General features: G+C 40.0%; 1 protein-coding gene across 2 annotated transcripts in view; it reads left to right on the plus strand.

The window, feature by feature from the left end:
- The window catches only part of zfyve9a (zinc finger, FYVE domain containing 9a), a 35,079-nt gene that overhangs the window by 10,700 nt on the left and 12,017 nt on the right, over positions 1-12,362 (plus strand). For both annotated transcript variants that reach the window (XM_056260765.1, XM_056260766.1), the window contains exons 2-6: positions 376-475; positions 3,531-3,638; positions 8,147-9,621; positions 10,691-10,790; positions 11,230-11,406. In XM_056260765.1, coding sequence (XP_056116740.1) covers positions 3,569-3,638; positions 8,147-9,621; positions 10,691-10,790; positions 11,230-11,406 — 1,822 coding nt within the window. In that variant the 5' untranslated portion in view covers positions 376-475; positions 3,531-3,568. The remainder of the gene's footprint in view (positions 1-375; positions 476-3,530; positions 3,639-8,146; positions 9,622-10,690; positions 10,791-11,229; positions 11,407-12,362) is intronic.

The raw sequence follows: 12,362 nt of genomic DNA on the forward strand, positions 1-12,362 counted from the left end.
TTCAGAGCCCTCTGCTCGGTGGAATATCTTTTCTCGGGCGTAATCCTCGGCACAGTCATTCTAATGTGAGACCGGCCTTCACCGTTACCCACTATGACAGTGACGGCCTATCCAATGCAATGTAACAGAGGCAGCCACAACTTTGTGCTCCTGATTTTGTCCATCTTTAAAGCTCAGCAAATTATACTGGAAGTTGAAATGCTTTTATTTTAACAATATTAGGTTACCTGGAAGATTTTGGTTTTATTTGGACCTTAAGGGTATCAACATAAGGCATCCATTTAGCAAATTGCTGAATCAGACACGACAGGGAGAATGCAAACCAGTAGAGTTTGTATGTCATTAGTGAAATCTTATCATACTGTTCTGTTTCAGGTTTGGCTGTCCAATGTGTGTGAGACTGGATGAGACAAAGGCTCTATCAGGAGCCTTTGTGCAGATTGACGTGCAATTACTGAAGAGGACCTCTGGGCAGGTGAGAATTATTATTATTCTTGTATGTTTCTTGAATGTGATCCGAGTTTACTGATTGTTTCAGAGTGTTACATTTAAAGTTTAAGGAACTTATTTTTATACACCCACACCACTCTGCTATCATTTCATGTGCGTAGCAACTAACTTGGTCTTGTGTTCTATGATGAATCGCTTGTTGTATTCTTCATTTGATAGTAGCTTTGGACAAAAGTGCCTGCTAAATTAGGGGAAAAAAGTGCAAATATCTCTTAACAAGAGAGTGATCTTTAAAGGGTAAATATTTGCCATGATCTGTTGCTATCCCTAAGTTAGTAAAAGATGATGGCAAAGGTAATCCAAGGTAATAGGTGAAGATTTAATTTTAAATTTAATAAAAAAATTTATATCAGCTAATAAATAGTGAAAAAGACACTAGACACAATAGTGTGACGAGACACTTGTCTCACGAGACACGAGATTGGGTTCACGAGAACAAGACGAGACAAGATTTTTGCACAATATTGTATAGAAATCCTCAATGACAAGTCATGACTGGAAAAATAGTCTGCAGGTGCATTTTGAAGTTTTTTAACTAATAATCTTGTAATGAATCTCATTTCAGTTAAAAAACTAATAATCTTGTAATGAATCTCATTTCAGTTCTACTTTATGAATATGCATTATCAAATGCATTGAAAGACAAAAAAATACAAGCACTGTAAAAGGTTTTGCCATAAACTCAACCGAAGGAGAAAACAAACTGGCTTCTCTCCTGTATGATTTAACATGAGTCTCTTCAGACCTTACTGTACATGAATTATGAGCTTCCAGAACTTCTGATTGAGGTTGTGTGTGACCTCCTAATTGAACTCCTTTCCACAAATTTAACAGAGAAATAAAAACAGTATAAATAACAAAAATAAATAAGTTTTTTCTTAGTCTTTTTAAGTGCAAACAATAAGTACAAGTGCAACCATAATCAAAGTACTCTCTTAGTATTCGAAGAGCAAACAGAGACTAAAACAGAGACCAGAGCCACAACTACACAGTCCAGAGATAGGTTTGATATTGGGAGACGGGCTATTGTATGCAGCCTAAATTGCGGGCATCAGGGAGCTTGTTTTACTTTCACTTTCAAATTCGCGATCGTGCGTACTCTGTGTATAGGGAGCGGCACACCCGTCGCTATGGGCGGGCCATAGGGGGCCGGGCCCGCCCGCAAAAATGCTTGTGCCCCCCCCCACCCCAGGCACTTTTTTTTTTTTCTTAAAAAAATTACTTTAATTTTATATTATAATAGTTGCATTCTTTATCATTAAAACATTAAAAATATATAAAGAAACAATGGTGTGATTGTGTTTGATTGATGGGAATCTACACTGCAACAGCCTATCACGGCCTCACTAAAAAGAAAGTTAGGATACGTACGTGACGTATCACGTCAGTGTAGCCGCTCAACAGTTACCGCGCATTTTAAAGCTATAGTCAGATGAGTTTTCGCCGGCTTACTACTCGCTTCAGTTCGTCTGGAGAGAGGACAGCGCTGCCTCCACTCAAAGTACCGGTAGGTTCAAAGTCTCTGTGCGTGTGTGTGCGTGCGACCGTGCGTGTGTTAGGGATGGGCAAATAATTAAAAAAAGAGTTAGTAAATGCGCTTAAACTTCCAAAAACCTGTAGAGTAGTGGTCTGGGTTCAAACAGTCCAACACACAAAGTGAAGCATTAACGTGACTGGAAAGAAAGTGAGGCTTCGTTTTTCGTTGATCACGTGTTTCTCTGAAAACAATACGCGCTCCGGCACGCGATATTTTTTTTTCACAGGATGGTAGGGGAAGACTCATGAATATTCATTAGGGAACTCATCCCTGATTGGTCTGATGACCTACCCCTAACCCCGCCCCTAAACCTACCCGTCACTGGGGGTCTGATGACTTACCCCTAACCCCGCCCCTAAACCTACCCGTCAGTGGGGTTAAGACCAATCAGGGATGAGTTCCCTAATGAATATTCATGAGTCTTCCCCTACCATCCTGTGAAAAAAAATATCGCCTCCGGCACAGAGCTTCATGAGAAATTGCGCTGCGTACTCGATACGCGCTTTGAAGCTTCAGTGTCAGATGTAACATCAGTGTGTGTGTGTGTGTCTCATTGGCAATGCATATCCCTCTGTTGACTGCTTCAAAATGCAATGTTTTAGAGAAGCTTCTGGACTGGTGTTACATCTAATATGTTGTATAGTCAAGTATGTTATGGTTATTCATAACATTGCTTCTATGTAATGTGGTGTAGGCTATAGGCTACCTGGTCATAAAGCTGTTGGTTATGTTTAACGTGACGATTACGTGCTGCGCGAATAGAGTATACAATTATTATAAATATACGTAGGCTAATAATAATTGTGCCCCCCCATGCATTTCACATGCCCCCCTTAAGACTGAGGTCTGGCGACGGGTCTGGGGAGCGGCAGTGCTGAGCGCAAATTCTCTACAAGATAAGACATTTATCAGACGCTTAGGCTCTGCTGCGCATCGAATCATCCACCATCGTCACACGATCAGTGAACTGTGATTCCTGCTGCACTGTGTGCGACTGCAACTCGTGCTGGATGAGCAGAGTAGACATTTTAATAGTTTATAATGGTTTTTATTTTTATAAAATCAGCGAAATGTGAATGGTGGCATATTCTATGCTAATTTGAGACTCACACCCCGTCATGGCGATATCGCGAGACAGCTTTTCACTCGACGAGAAATAGTCACATTTTTAGTCTTGCGAGATCTCGTTGCACAAGATCTCATCACACACCCATCAACCACCAATCCAAACATTATTCATCAATCATCAGTTACATACAATCATCTGTATCAGCCTTTAAAATATATGGTGACATTTTCATGACATTTTATAGAGCATCACCAAATATCACTTTTTAATTAATCAGATCTACAACCAGACTCTGGAAAACTTTCACAGTTCACTGTACTTTTAAAAGGTTTTAATTTGTTAGCATTCTGTGTTCCTGTGCATTTGGAAAATATTGTATTTATGTGCTTACAAAAAAAGCAACTTCCCTTTCAGGTTCACTCATCACTTGGCAGGGTGGAGCTTTTTGACCCATGGAGAATTACTTCCAGGCTGAGGCCTTTAACCTGGACAAGGTGCTGGATGAGTTTGAACAGAATGAAGGTTAGAGAACTGCTAACTTGCAAAACGTTGAAAGAATAAAGCAGGAGCTCTGAAAGTCATAGATGTTCTGAGACCATACAACAGAACAAAAGAAATTCTCAATCTCGGCACGTTTACATTATTTTCAGATAACCCACTTTGTCAGGTGAATTAGAACATAATGAACTGTATGGAAGTAAAATAATGAGACATGTTTTTGAAAACAAAAAGCCTGTTGAATTGCACTACTTGAAAAATATTAATGGGCCTCGAGATAGAAGCATTGCGCAGTTACACTATTGCCTCGTTTCCACTGAGCGGTACGGTACGGTACAGTTCGGTTCGGTACGCAATTATTTGCGTTTCCACTGTCAAAAGTTGTGAATGGTACCAAAAAGCCGAACCGTACCGTACCACTTTTTGGGTACCCTTCCGTTGGGGTACCTAGCACAGTGGTACGGTACTAAAAGGTGGAGCTAGACTCACTGCAGAACGGTGATTGGTTGACAGAGTATCGTCACTTGCGCGTGCTACAAGGGCATTAGAAGCATACAGTTAAAATATAATACTACTGTTATTGTGTCACGAAATGTAGTTTTAAGAGTTTTTCAGGCGAGAAAGTAGTTTTTTAAAGCTCAAATCTGTGGTTTATTTATAGATTTATGATCATTTGAAGATCCATTCCAAGCAATCACCGGACGCTCGGCGCTCGTGCACCCCGCCTGGAGCAGCCTTTCCCCGGCTAGCCGTTCTGATGTTTGCCGCTGACTCTGACGTCTCTGTAGTGGTTAAACATGAGATATAATTCGTCTTGTACAGACCTAACAGGCGATCTTTGGTCTCGTGAATCTATAATTCGTTCCCTGGCCAATAGTTTTGGCAGAAGGCTAAGTGAAGTTTCATATATTTGAGCGCTGAATTTGTATATTTGACTGAATTGTTTGCTTTGTTATTAAAGCTTTACTGTATATATTTTTGTACCTTTTACTTATACTTTTATAATGGCTATTATTGATAAAACTGAAATTCAACAAAAATAGATAGTTTTGTCATTTATTTTATTTTATTTTATTACAAGATCATCTGTAATGTTGTTTATTGCAACATTTGTACCAATGCAATATGCAATACATTGCCTGGAATATGTTTAATATTTTTAAATTTAAACGAAAAGAGGCAGGATTGTGTTTTATATTTAGTTTTGTTATAAATATAACGTTACATGCAGTGAATATAATCAATATAGGGTATGCGTTGCCTGAACCACATTTGTGTGCTTATAATGTTTAAAATGTATTTAAATTAAATCGAAAAGAAGCAGAGTGGTGTTTTATAACATATTTCGTTTTATTGTTGCCTAAAATGTACATAACCGGAGTAGCAGAGCGAGCTGAGTCGCGCATTCAAGAACGCGCTGTTCCATCAGCAGAATTACTGGACTCGCGTCCTCGGGATCATTCTCCTGAGTCGGACTTTGCGTGGCTACTTGGTATTGAGAAACGCCTAATGCCAGCGCTTGTTTCTTGTGACAAACATCCCGAGAAGCAAGAACAAGATCTGCTGTCTGTCATCCATTGTTGTTTACTATGTCGCTTTCTTTGCGCGAAAATGACGTCGATCGCTTCTCTCCGGCAAACACCACGCCTATCAAGTAAGGGTACTGTTGGCAGTGGAAACGCTAGCCGGATCATGCTTTACCGACCCGACCCGTACTGTACTGTACCGTACCGTAAGCCTCAGTGGAAACGAGCCATAAGTGAACTGTGTTGTACGTCACACGTAGGCTCACTATTGGCCGTCTCTGGTCATGTGTGTGATGTGTGTGACGTATAACCTAGAAGCGCTGCACAGTTACACTACGCGAAATCTCGAGGCTCACAGAGAAGGAAATGAATAGTTGAATAAAGTCATTATTTTTGTTTGTTTTTTTGCGCACAAAAAGTGTTCTCGTCGCTTGATAAACTTAAAGATAGGGCCACTGTAGTCACTTGGACTATTTTAACGATGTCTTAAACTTTTCTGGACCGGCAAGTTTTGATCCCTTAGAAGCCTATAGAGGAGTGATCAGCTCTCAGATTTAATCAAAAATATCTTAATTTGTGGTCCGAAGATGAACGAAAGTCTTACGGGGTTGGAACAACATGAGGGTGAGTAATTACTGACAGAATTTTAATTTAGGGGTGAACTAACCCTTTAAGAAAACTAAACAACCGAGAGAAATATATGAAGAGTTTGGTTCCAAAACGCGATAAACGCCATTTTTTTTTAAAAATTAGTTACTGCAAAAATCAGTATTGTATCTGGTTGGTATTGAAAAGTCAATGTTTAATTTTAAGTAAAATGCGATTTCCGCCGTGTTATTCTGTCATGTTTTCTCCCTTTCATTCCAAACCGCGACAAACGCCAGTCTTCCTTCTCTGCAGAATGCGATATATCCGCTCTCAACCAATCACAACGCACCATTCCACGCAATGTAAACAGTAACGGCAGCGTCTTAAATACACCCGGCTTCCTAGTTTTTCTTATCTATTTTGTACTTTTCGATCAACAAACAAACAAAAAAATGAATAATTTTGACGGCATTGATGTACCTGTGGTTATTTCTGCGGTGGGTAAGAAACGTAAGGCATCGAAATCGAATCATTTACGTGAGCAGATTAAGAAGATGAGGCACTCGGGAGGAGGACAAATGTTTTCAATCTTCTTTACAGTTCTTAATAAAAATATTATACTAATAAACTTACGTTGTTGTGTAGTTTCAACAGTTTCAATATGAAAAAAAAAACTTTTATATTGATTCAATGGATTAATTGCATTTTGATTTTTTTTTAATGGATTTATTGCATTTTGGGGGGGGGGGGAAATAATCCGTTTTTATAATAAATCTTTGAAAATCAAAACCTGGATTTTAATGTTTTTTTGTTATTATGACCTACAAATGCTATGTGAAAGTTTGAAACAGAAAATAGTGGTTTTCATCTTTCCACTTTCTTGGTAAAGAAAACACATTTATTGGATTTATTGCGTTTTGGAACCAAACTCTTCATATGTCTACAACCTCAGATTTAACGTTTTATCTGTACATCGGGGAATAACATTATAATCTCGTTCACGGTAGAGAAAGCTGCTTACATGTGCAGAACTAAAACACAGCTTTTGTGTCTTTATCAGCATTTTTTCATAGCTATACTGGCCCTGAAAATCATCACAAATACTTACCGCTTGCTCCTTTTCTGTAAATCCGTTTTTATGAATGAATGACTCTCTCAAGTTGCTCTATAGTTTTCTTTGTCAACAGCCGCTTGCACCACCTGCTGGTGAGGTCGACTAACAGCTATGGAGATTATCAATCGGCAATCCACTGATATTCCTGCCGTTCCTGGATGTCAAATGTTGAATTTTCTGTCGAATTTAAACCACTGAATTTGTTGAGGCAAAATAAAATGGACCAAAAATTGCCTGTCGAATATTATAGTATAAACATGAATAAAATAAGTAAAATATGACTATTTTAGAAGTGAAATCTGAAAGGTGAATATGTGAAATGTTTTGAATTGAAATATTCACAGCTTAAATATACAACCATGTTGAATTTCAGCCCATAAAAATGTAAGTCCTAAAAAATTACAATGCATTAAAATGCAAGCAGGGTTAATGCGCTGCATATTTTTTCAAGTAGTGCAATTCAACAAGCTTTTTTGTTTCAAAAACATGTCATTATTTTACTTCCATAGAACTGAACGCAGAGTAACACAGGTGCTGATATAAATAGAACAAATGTTTGGCACTGTCGAGCTGCCCACAGCATGGCTAGCACAAGCAGGTAACTCTGCTGGTGGCAGCAGTCTGTGGTGTAAATGGGGTCAACTGAATTAGCATTTCCCCTCAGGACTTCTGCCTCTCCCTGATTTTCCTGAACACTGTTTAATTGGTGTCACACAGTCAAGCACATGTAATTTACAAGGTTAAGCTTGTATGTGCGTTTTGAGTTATAGCAGGAAATTGCAATTAATATTATTTTGATCACGGTTCTGGGACATGCAGACAACAGCTCCTGGTGCACAGCCGTATAAAATTGACATTGGAATTTATTGATTGCTTTGTCCTGTATGTCACAAAGAACATTAAAAGCCACACAAACTTGGCTCACACACAGCCACCCTCTTAGTGAAGCCATTGAACGGTGGAATGAATGTATATCCCCTCTCCGACACTAATCTTGACAGATTAATGGGGTGAAAGGAGACTTTAAACTATTAAACGGCCCCAGAACAAAGCTGAATAGTGAAGGAGAGCAGTGCGAGTATGTGTCTGCTTGATCACGCTTGGATGTATGTAAGAGAAAGGCAATGCCTGCCCACATTCCAAAGCATTGATGTGTCAGTTTGACAGATGGATCCCAAGGCAATGACCAGATTGCCCCACTTCCTCAACATTTTCCAATCTAGCCTGACCTAATTTCTCAATTTATCTGTTTGTTTCAATCTTCTCAGAAAGAAAGCTAATGAGCTCTTTTTTCATCCTTTTAGATGAAACGGACACGCCGACTCTCTCTGATGCCAAGTGGACTCAGATTCTGGCTCCGCCATCACACCTCCTTTCCCTGAATCCAGCACTGACCCACTCTGACCTCAGCCCAAGGGACAGCCCTATCGGCTTCAAGCCGCTTCTGGATGCCCAGATGTCAGATGGCCCCTCTTTGGCTGAGGTCACCAGGTTAGAGGGGAAACAGGGCCTGGGGCAACAGCCAGAGGGCAGGAGCGAAGAACGGCCAGCAGATGTTCATAGTCCCCCTCTGCCCCAGCCCAACATTGGCAAGCTGGTGAGCACTGACGGGCAGTTGGCAGACATGCCGTCCTCCAACAGCGTGGTGCTGGAAAACGGCTTTCCAGCTAGTCCTGATCATAGTGGCCGGTCTGACGTCCTTCTGGCCAATGGTGATGAGACAAGTCAAGCTGTTACAGATCAGCAAAGTGTTAAGGATACTGGTGCCTGTGAGCTTAAGACGGAGCAGAATGGTACCGATGAGGGAAGTGGTGCTGGCCTTGATGAACCTGGGAATAGGCCACCTGTTTTTAAGAATGGTGTTAAGATGGAGGCAATCAAGCCAGAAGCTGGTTCACCTGTCCTTGAGGTCAGAATGAGGGACTGTAATCTGGTATTTCCAGAAGGAAGTCATCCCCAGAAAGGGGAAGCAGTATTGCACAGTTCTGTGAATGGTGGCGGAGAACTGGATTTTGAGAGGGAGAATCACGAGGGTGCTTTTCAGAATGGTGGACTGGTTGAGAATGAAAGTACAGGGAAAGATACTTGGGTGTTAAATCAGGAAGAGAAAGAGAAAACAATAGAGAATTACCACAAAGAGATTCACAGAGACTCTGAATCATCAGGGGCTGAGAAGTCCCTGTCCAATGGTCTGAATGCGGACTTTGATGGAGATGCACACAGCCAGCCAGCGGTCCCTTCAAAGGAGGACTCTGTGACGGAGGAAAAAGAAATGGAGGAGAGCAAACAAGAGTGTTGTGATCAAGTTCGAGGATTGGAATCTTGCAGAACAGGCAAACTCAACAACAGCCAGCTGCAGCCTGTCAGCGTTCCCTACGGTGGTGCCCGCCCAAAACAGCCTGTCAGTCTGAAGCTGCAGATTCCCCAGCCTCTATCCAGTCAAGTTAAGAATGAATTTGGCTCTACTGGCAAGAACAAGAACCTGGAGCCGCAGAGTATGACAGGAGGCCTTGAGACGTCGAGTGGAGTAACCGAGTCTGGGGTTGTTCGAATGAATGGAAAGCATGGAGATGGCTCTTCAGGCTTACTCATCCCATCTGAGAGTCCAGACAATGATCTCCAGGCAGACCAACAGGGAGCCTTCTCTAAGAAACCCTTTAGCTCCTTGGGGGAAGTGGCTCCTGTTTGGGTTCCTGACTCCCAAGCACCCATTTGCATGAAGTGCGAGGTCAAGTTCACTTTCACTAAAAGAAGACATCACTGTCGGGCATGTGGCAAGGTAAAGCATTTTGTTCATTATTGAGTGGTATATATTTTTTTACTTTATTTAAATCCTTAATCCAAGTATTTAACTAGCAGGCTGTAACTTGTTTGTGGTAGATTAAATCATGCTGCTGCTTTTTGAGAATTGGTGTGATGTTACTTTTCTAAGCAATCAGGTTTATGTTAAACTTTGGCTCTTTTAACTTGGATCTTTTTCAGTTTACATTTTTGGTAGCTAATAAAAAATTCCCTAGCAACCACATGCTTAAAAACCTCTCATTACACTTTAATAACCGCATTGCACAGTGCTGACAACAGGCCACAGCGTCCTTGCATTGTGGAGGTGAGTTTTGCATGGGCAAGCAGCATTCTTCAGATATTTAAAAATCAATTTAATATTGACTTCTAACAAGTTGGAAGCTCAAGCAGAATACAAGTTTGTTTTTACTTTGTCTCATGATGTTGTACTATTTAACATAATGTTTTGATAGCCATAACACTCTAAGGCTGACATCCACTAGAGTTTGAGGCAATTTTTATTCATAAGCTTCATTTGTTTTATTTTTCACACCCCTCTTCCATTCTTAATCATTAAATGCGGTTGAGATTTCAGGAAAAGTAGTCAGTGGGTGTGACAGCTAGTGGGACACTGGCTTACAATGACAGAGCAGAATTTCAAGGAAGTATGGGTAATTGTCGGGCAACTCTAAACCTGAAGCTGTCAAATTCCTTCAGGGAGAAATGTTTGTCTATGCAGCACTCATAAATAACTGCAAGACTGCTGGAGTAATGTCTTAATTTCCCTTGGTGATAAACTGCTGCATCGTTGATGACATTTTCACAGATATGGGCTGGAAAGAACAACTGAAAAGAACTCTGTGAAAATGAAATGTAGCTGTGGTGCAAAATGGTTTAATCTGACAGAACTGTGATTGTTCTAGACCATGTCCTCATCCCGATAACTGGTTCATGAGTCATGGCTGGTCTGGTTCATATAGTTTCTTTCCATTATTTTATTATGTATCATTTTCGGTATAGATCGTTTTTTATCAAAGCAAATGTTTTTGTGATGTGTGTCTGGCCAGGTGTTCTGTGCTGCTTGTTGTAGTCTGAAAAGCAGACTGATGTACATGGACAGGAAAGAAGCCAGGGTTTGTGTTACCTGCCACCGTGCAATCATGAATGGTGAGTGAAATGAAACTCATAGGAAAAGTTATAAATTTCCCTTTATAGACTGGGAGTTTTTGACCTCAAATTTTCCTAATTTGAGTTCTGGTTACATTTATACACATATATACTCTATATGTATATATATATATATATATATATATATATATATATATATATATATATATATATATATATATATATATATATATATATGGTACTAATGTACTGTAGTTTTCATTAATACATAATCTTTATGGTCAATTTTTCAGAGTTCAATTGAAGCCTTTGTTTTGTGCAGGTCGGAGAAAGGTTTTAATATTTTCCAAGACTTTAAGGATTATAAAGAACTAAATAACTTTGTTTCCAAGTAGCTTTATGCAGAAATTAACCAGTTAACACTTGAAATTAGTGTTTTACTATATGTATAACCAGATCATTTGAACTCGCTCATTAGCTCAAGCATGGGAGAACATGGGAGGTGGTGGCAACCAGAGCCCAAATCCCAACAACCCAGCTGAGTACTGCTCCACAATTCCTCCTCTGCAGCAAGCCCAGGCATCAGGAGCACTCAGCACCCCACCACCAACCGTCATGGTGCCTGTTGGTGTCCTTAAACAACCAGGCTCTGAAGGTAAAGTCTGTAGGATATTGCCAAGGTAAAACGTTGTTAATTTGTGGGTTGCGGATTTTTTTGGACTTTTCAGCAGTGTTCAAATTGTGTCAGGGCTCTTTGGGGGTCCTCAACCCCTAAACTTCATTCTAGGTCTGTTTGGTGGGAGCTTCACTTACACCAACCCAGTGGTTCCCAAACCTGCTCCTGGAGTGCCTCCAACACTGCACATTTTTGATGTCCCTCTTATCTAACACACATATTTGAGGTCTTGGAGCTGATGAGTTGAATCAGGTGTGTTTTATTAGGGAGACATACTCCAGGACCAAGATTAGGAATCACTGCCCAAACCTAATCGTGCTGCTGTCATTTCCTAAACTTCGGTCATCATTGACTCACCCTCATGTTGTCCCAAACCTGCATGAACTTCTTTATTTTGTTGAACTTAAAAGAAAATATTTTAAGAAATGTCTCTCTCTGAATTTTGTGTCTATACAATGGAAGGCAATGGTCACCAAACTCTTTAGGGCTGTCACGATATCAGGTTTTTAGTACATGAATATAGTGGCCAAAGGAATTCACAATAACAATCATCTCCTCCGACATGATTTTGTCAATACCAGTATAATGTGACACCCCTAGTTACCAATATTTTTCAAATATCTTCTTTTGTGTTTCACAGAACAGATTTGAAACAACATGAGCGTGAGTAAATGATGACAGAATTTACATTTTTATGTGAACTCTCCCATTCACACGGAGATAATAAAGTATCTTGCGCACTTTACATGTGCATAGAACCTTCCGTCACAGCAAATCAATTTCAGATAATTTATTGAAAATTGGATTGAAAAAATCACATTATGTCAGAGCAAAAATTTGACCATTTTTTGTTTGTTTGTTTGTTTTATATACCTTATACCTTATATACCAGGCTGTTTATCATTTAAAGTCCAGAGTTAGCTGTTCTTAAGCCT

The sequence above is a fragment of the Rhinichthys klamathensis genome, unplaced genomic scaffold (assembly GCF_029890125.1).
Source record: "Rhinichthys klamathensis goyatoka isolate OS25496 unplaced genomic scaffold, OSU_Roscu_1.1 h1tg000178l_1, whole genome shotgun sequence".
In the NCBI taxonomy this organism is placed as follows: Eukaryota; Metazoa; Chordata; class Actinopteri; order Cypriniformes; family Leuciscidae; genus Rhinichthys; species Rhinichthys klamathensis.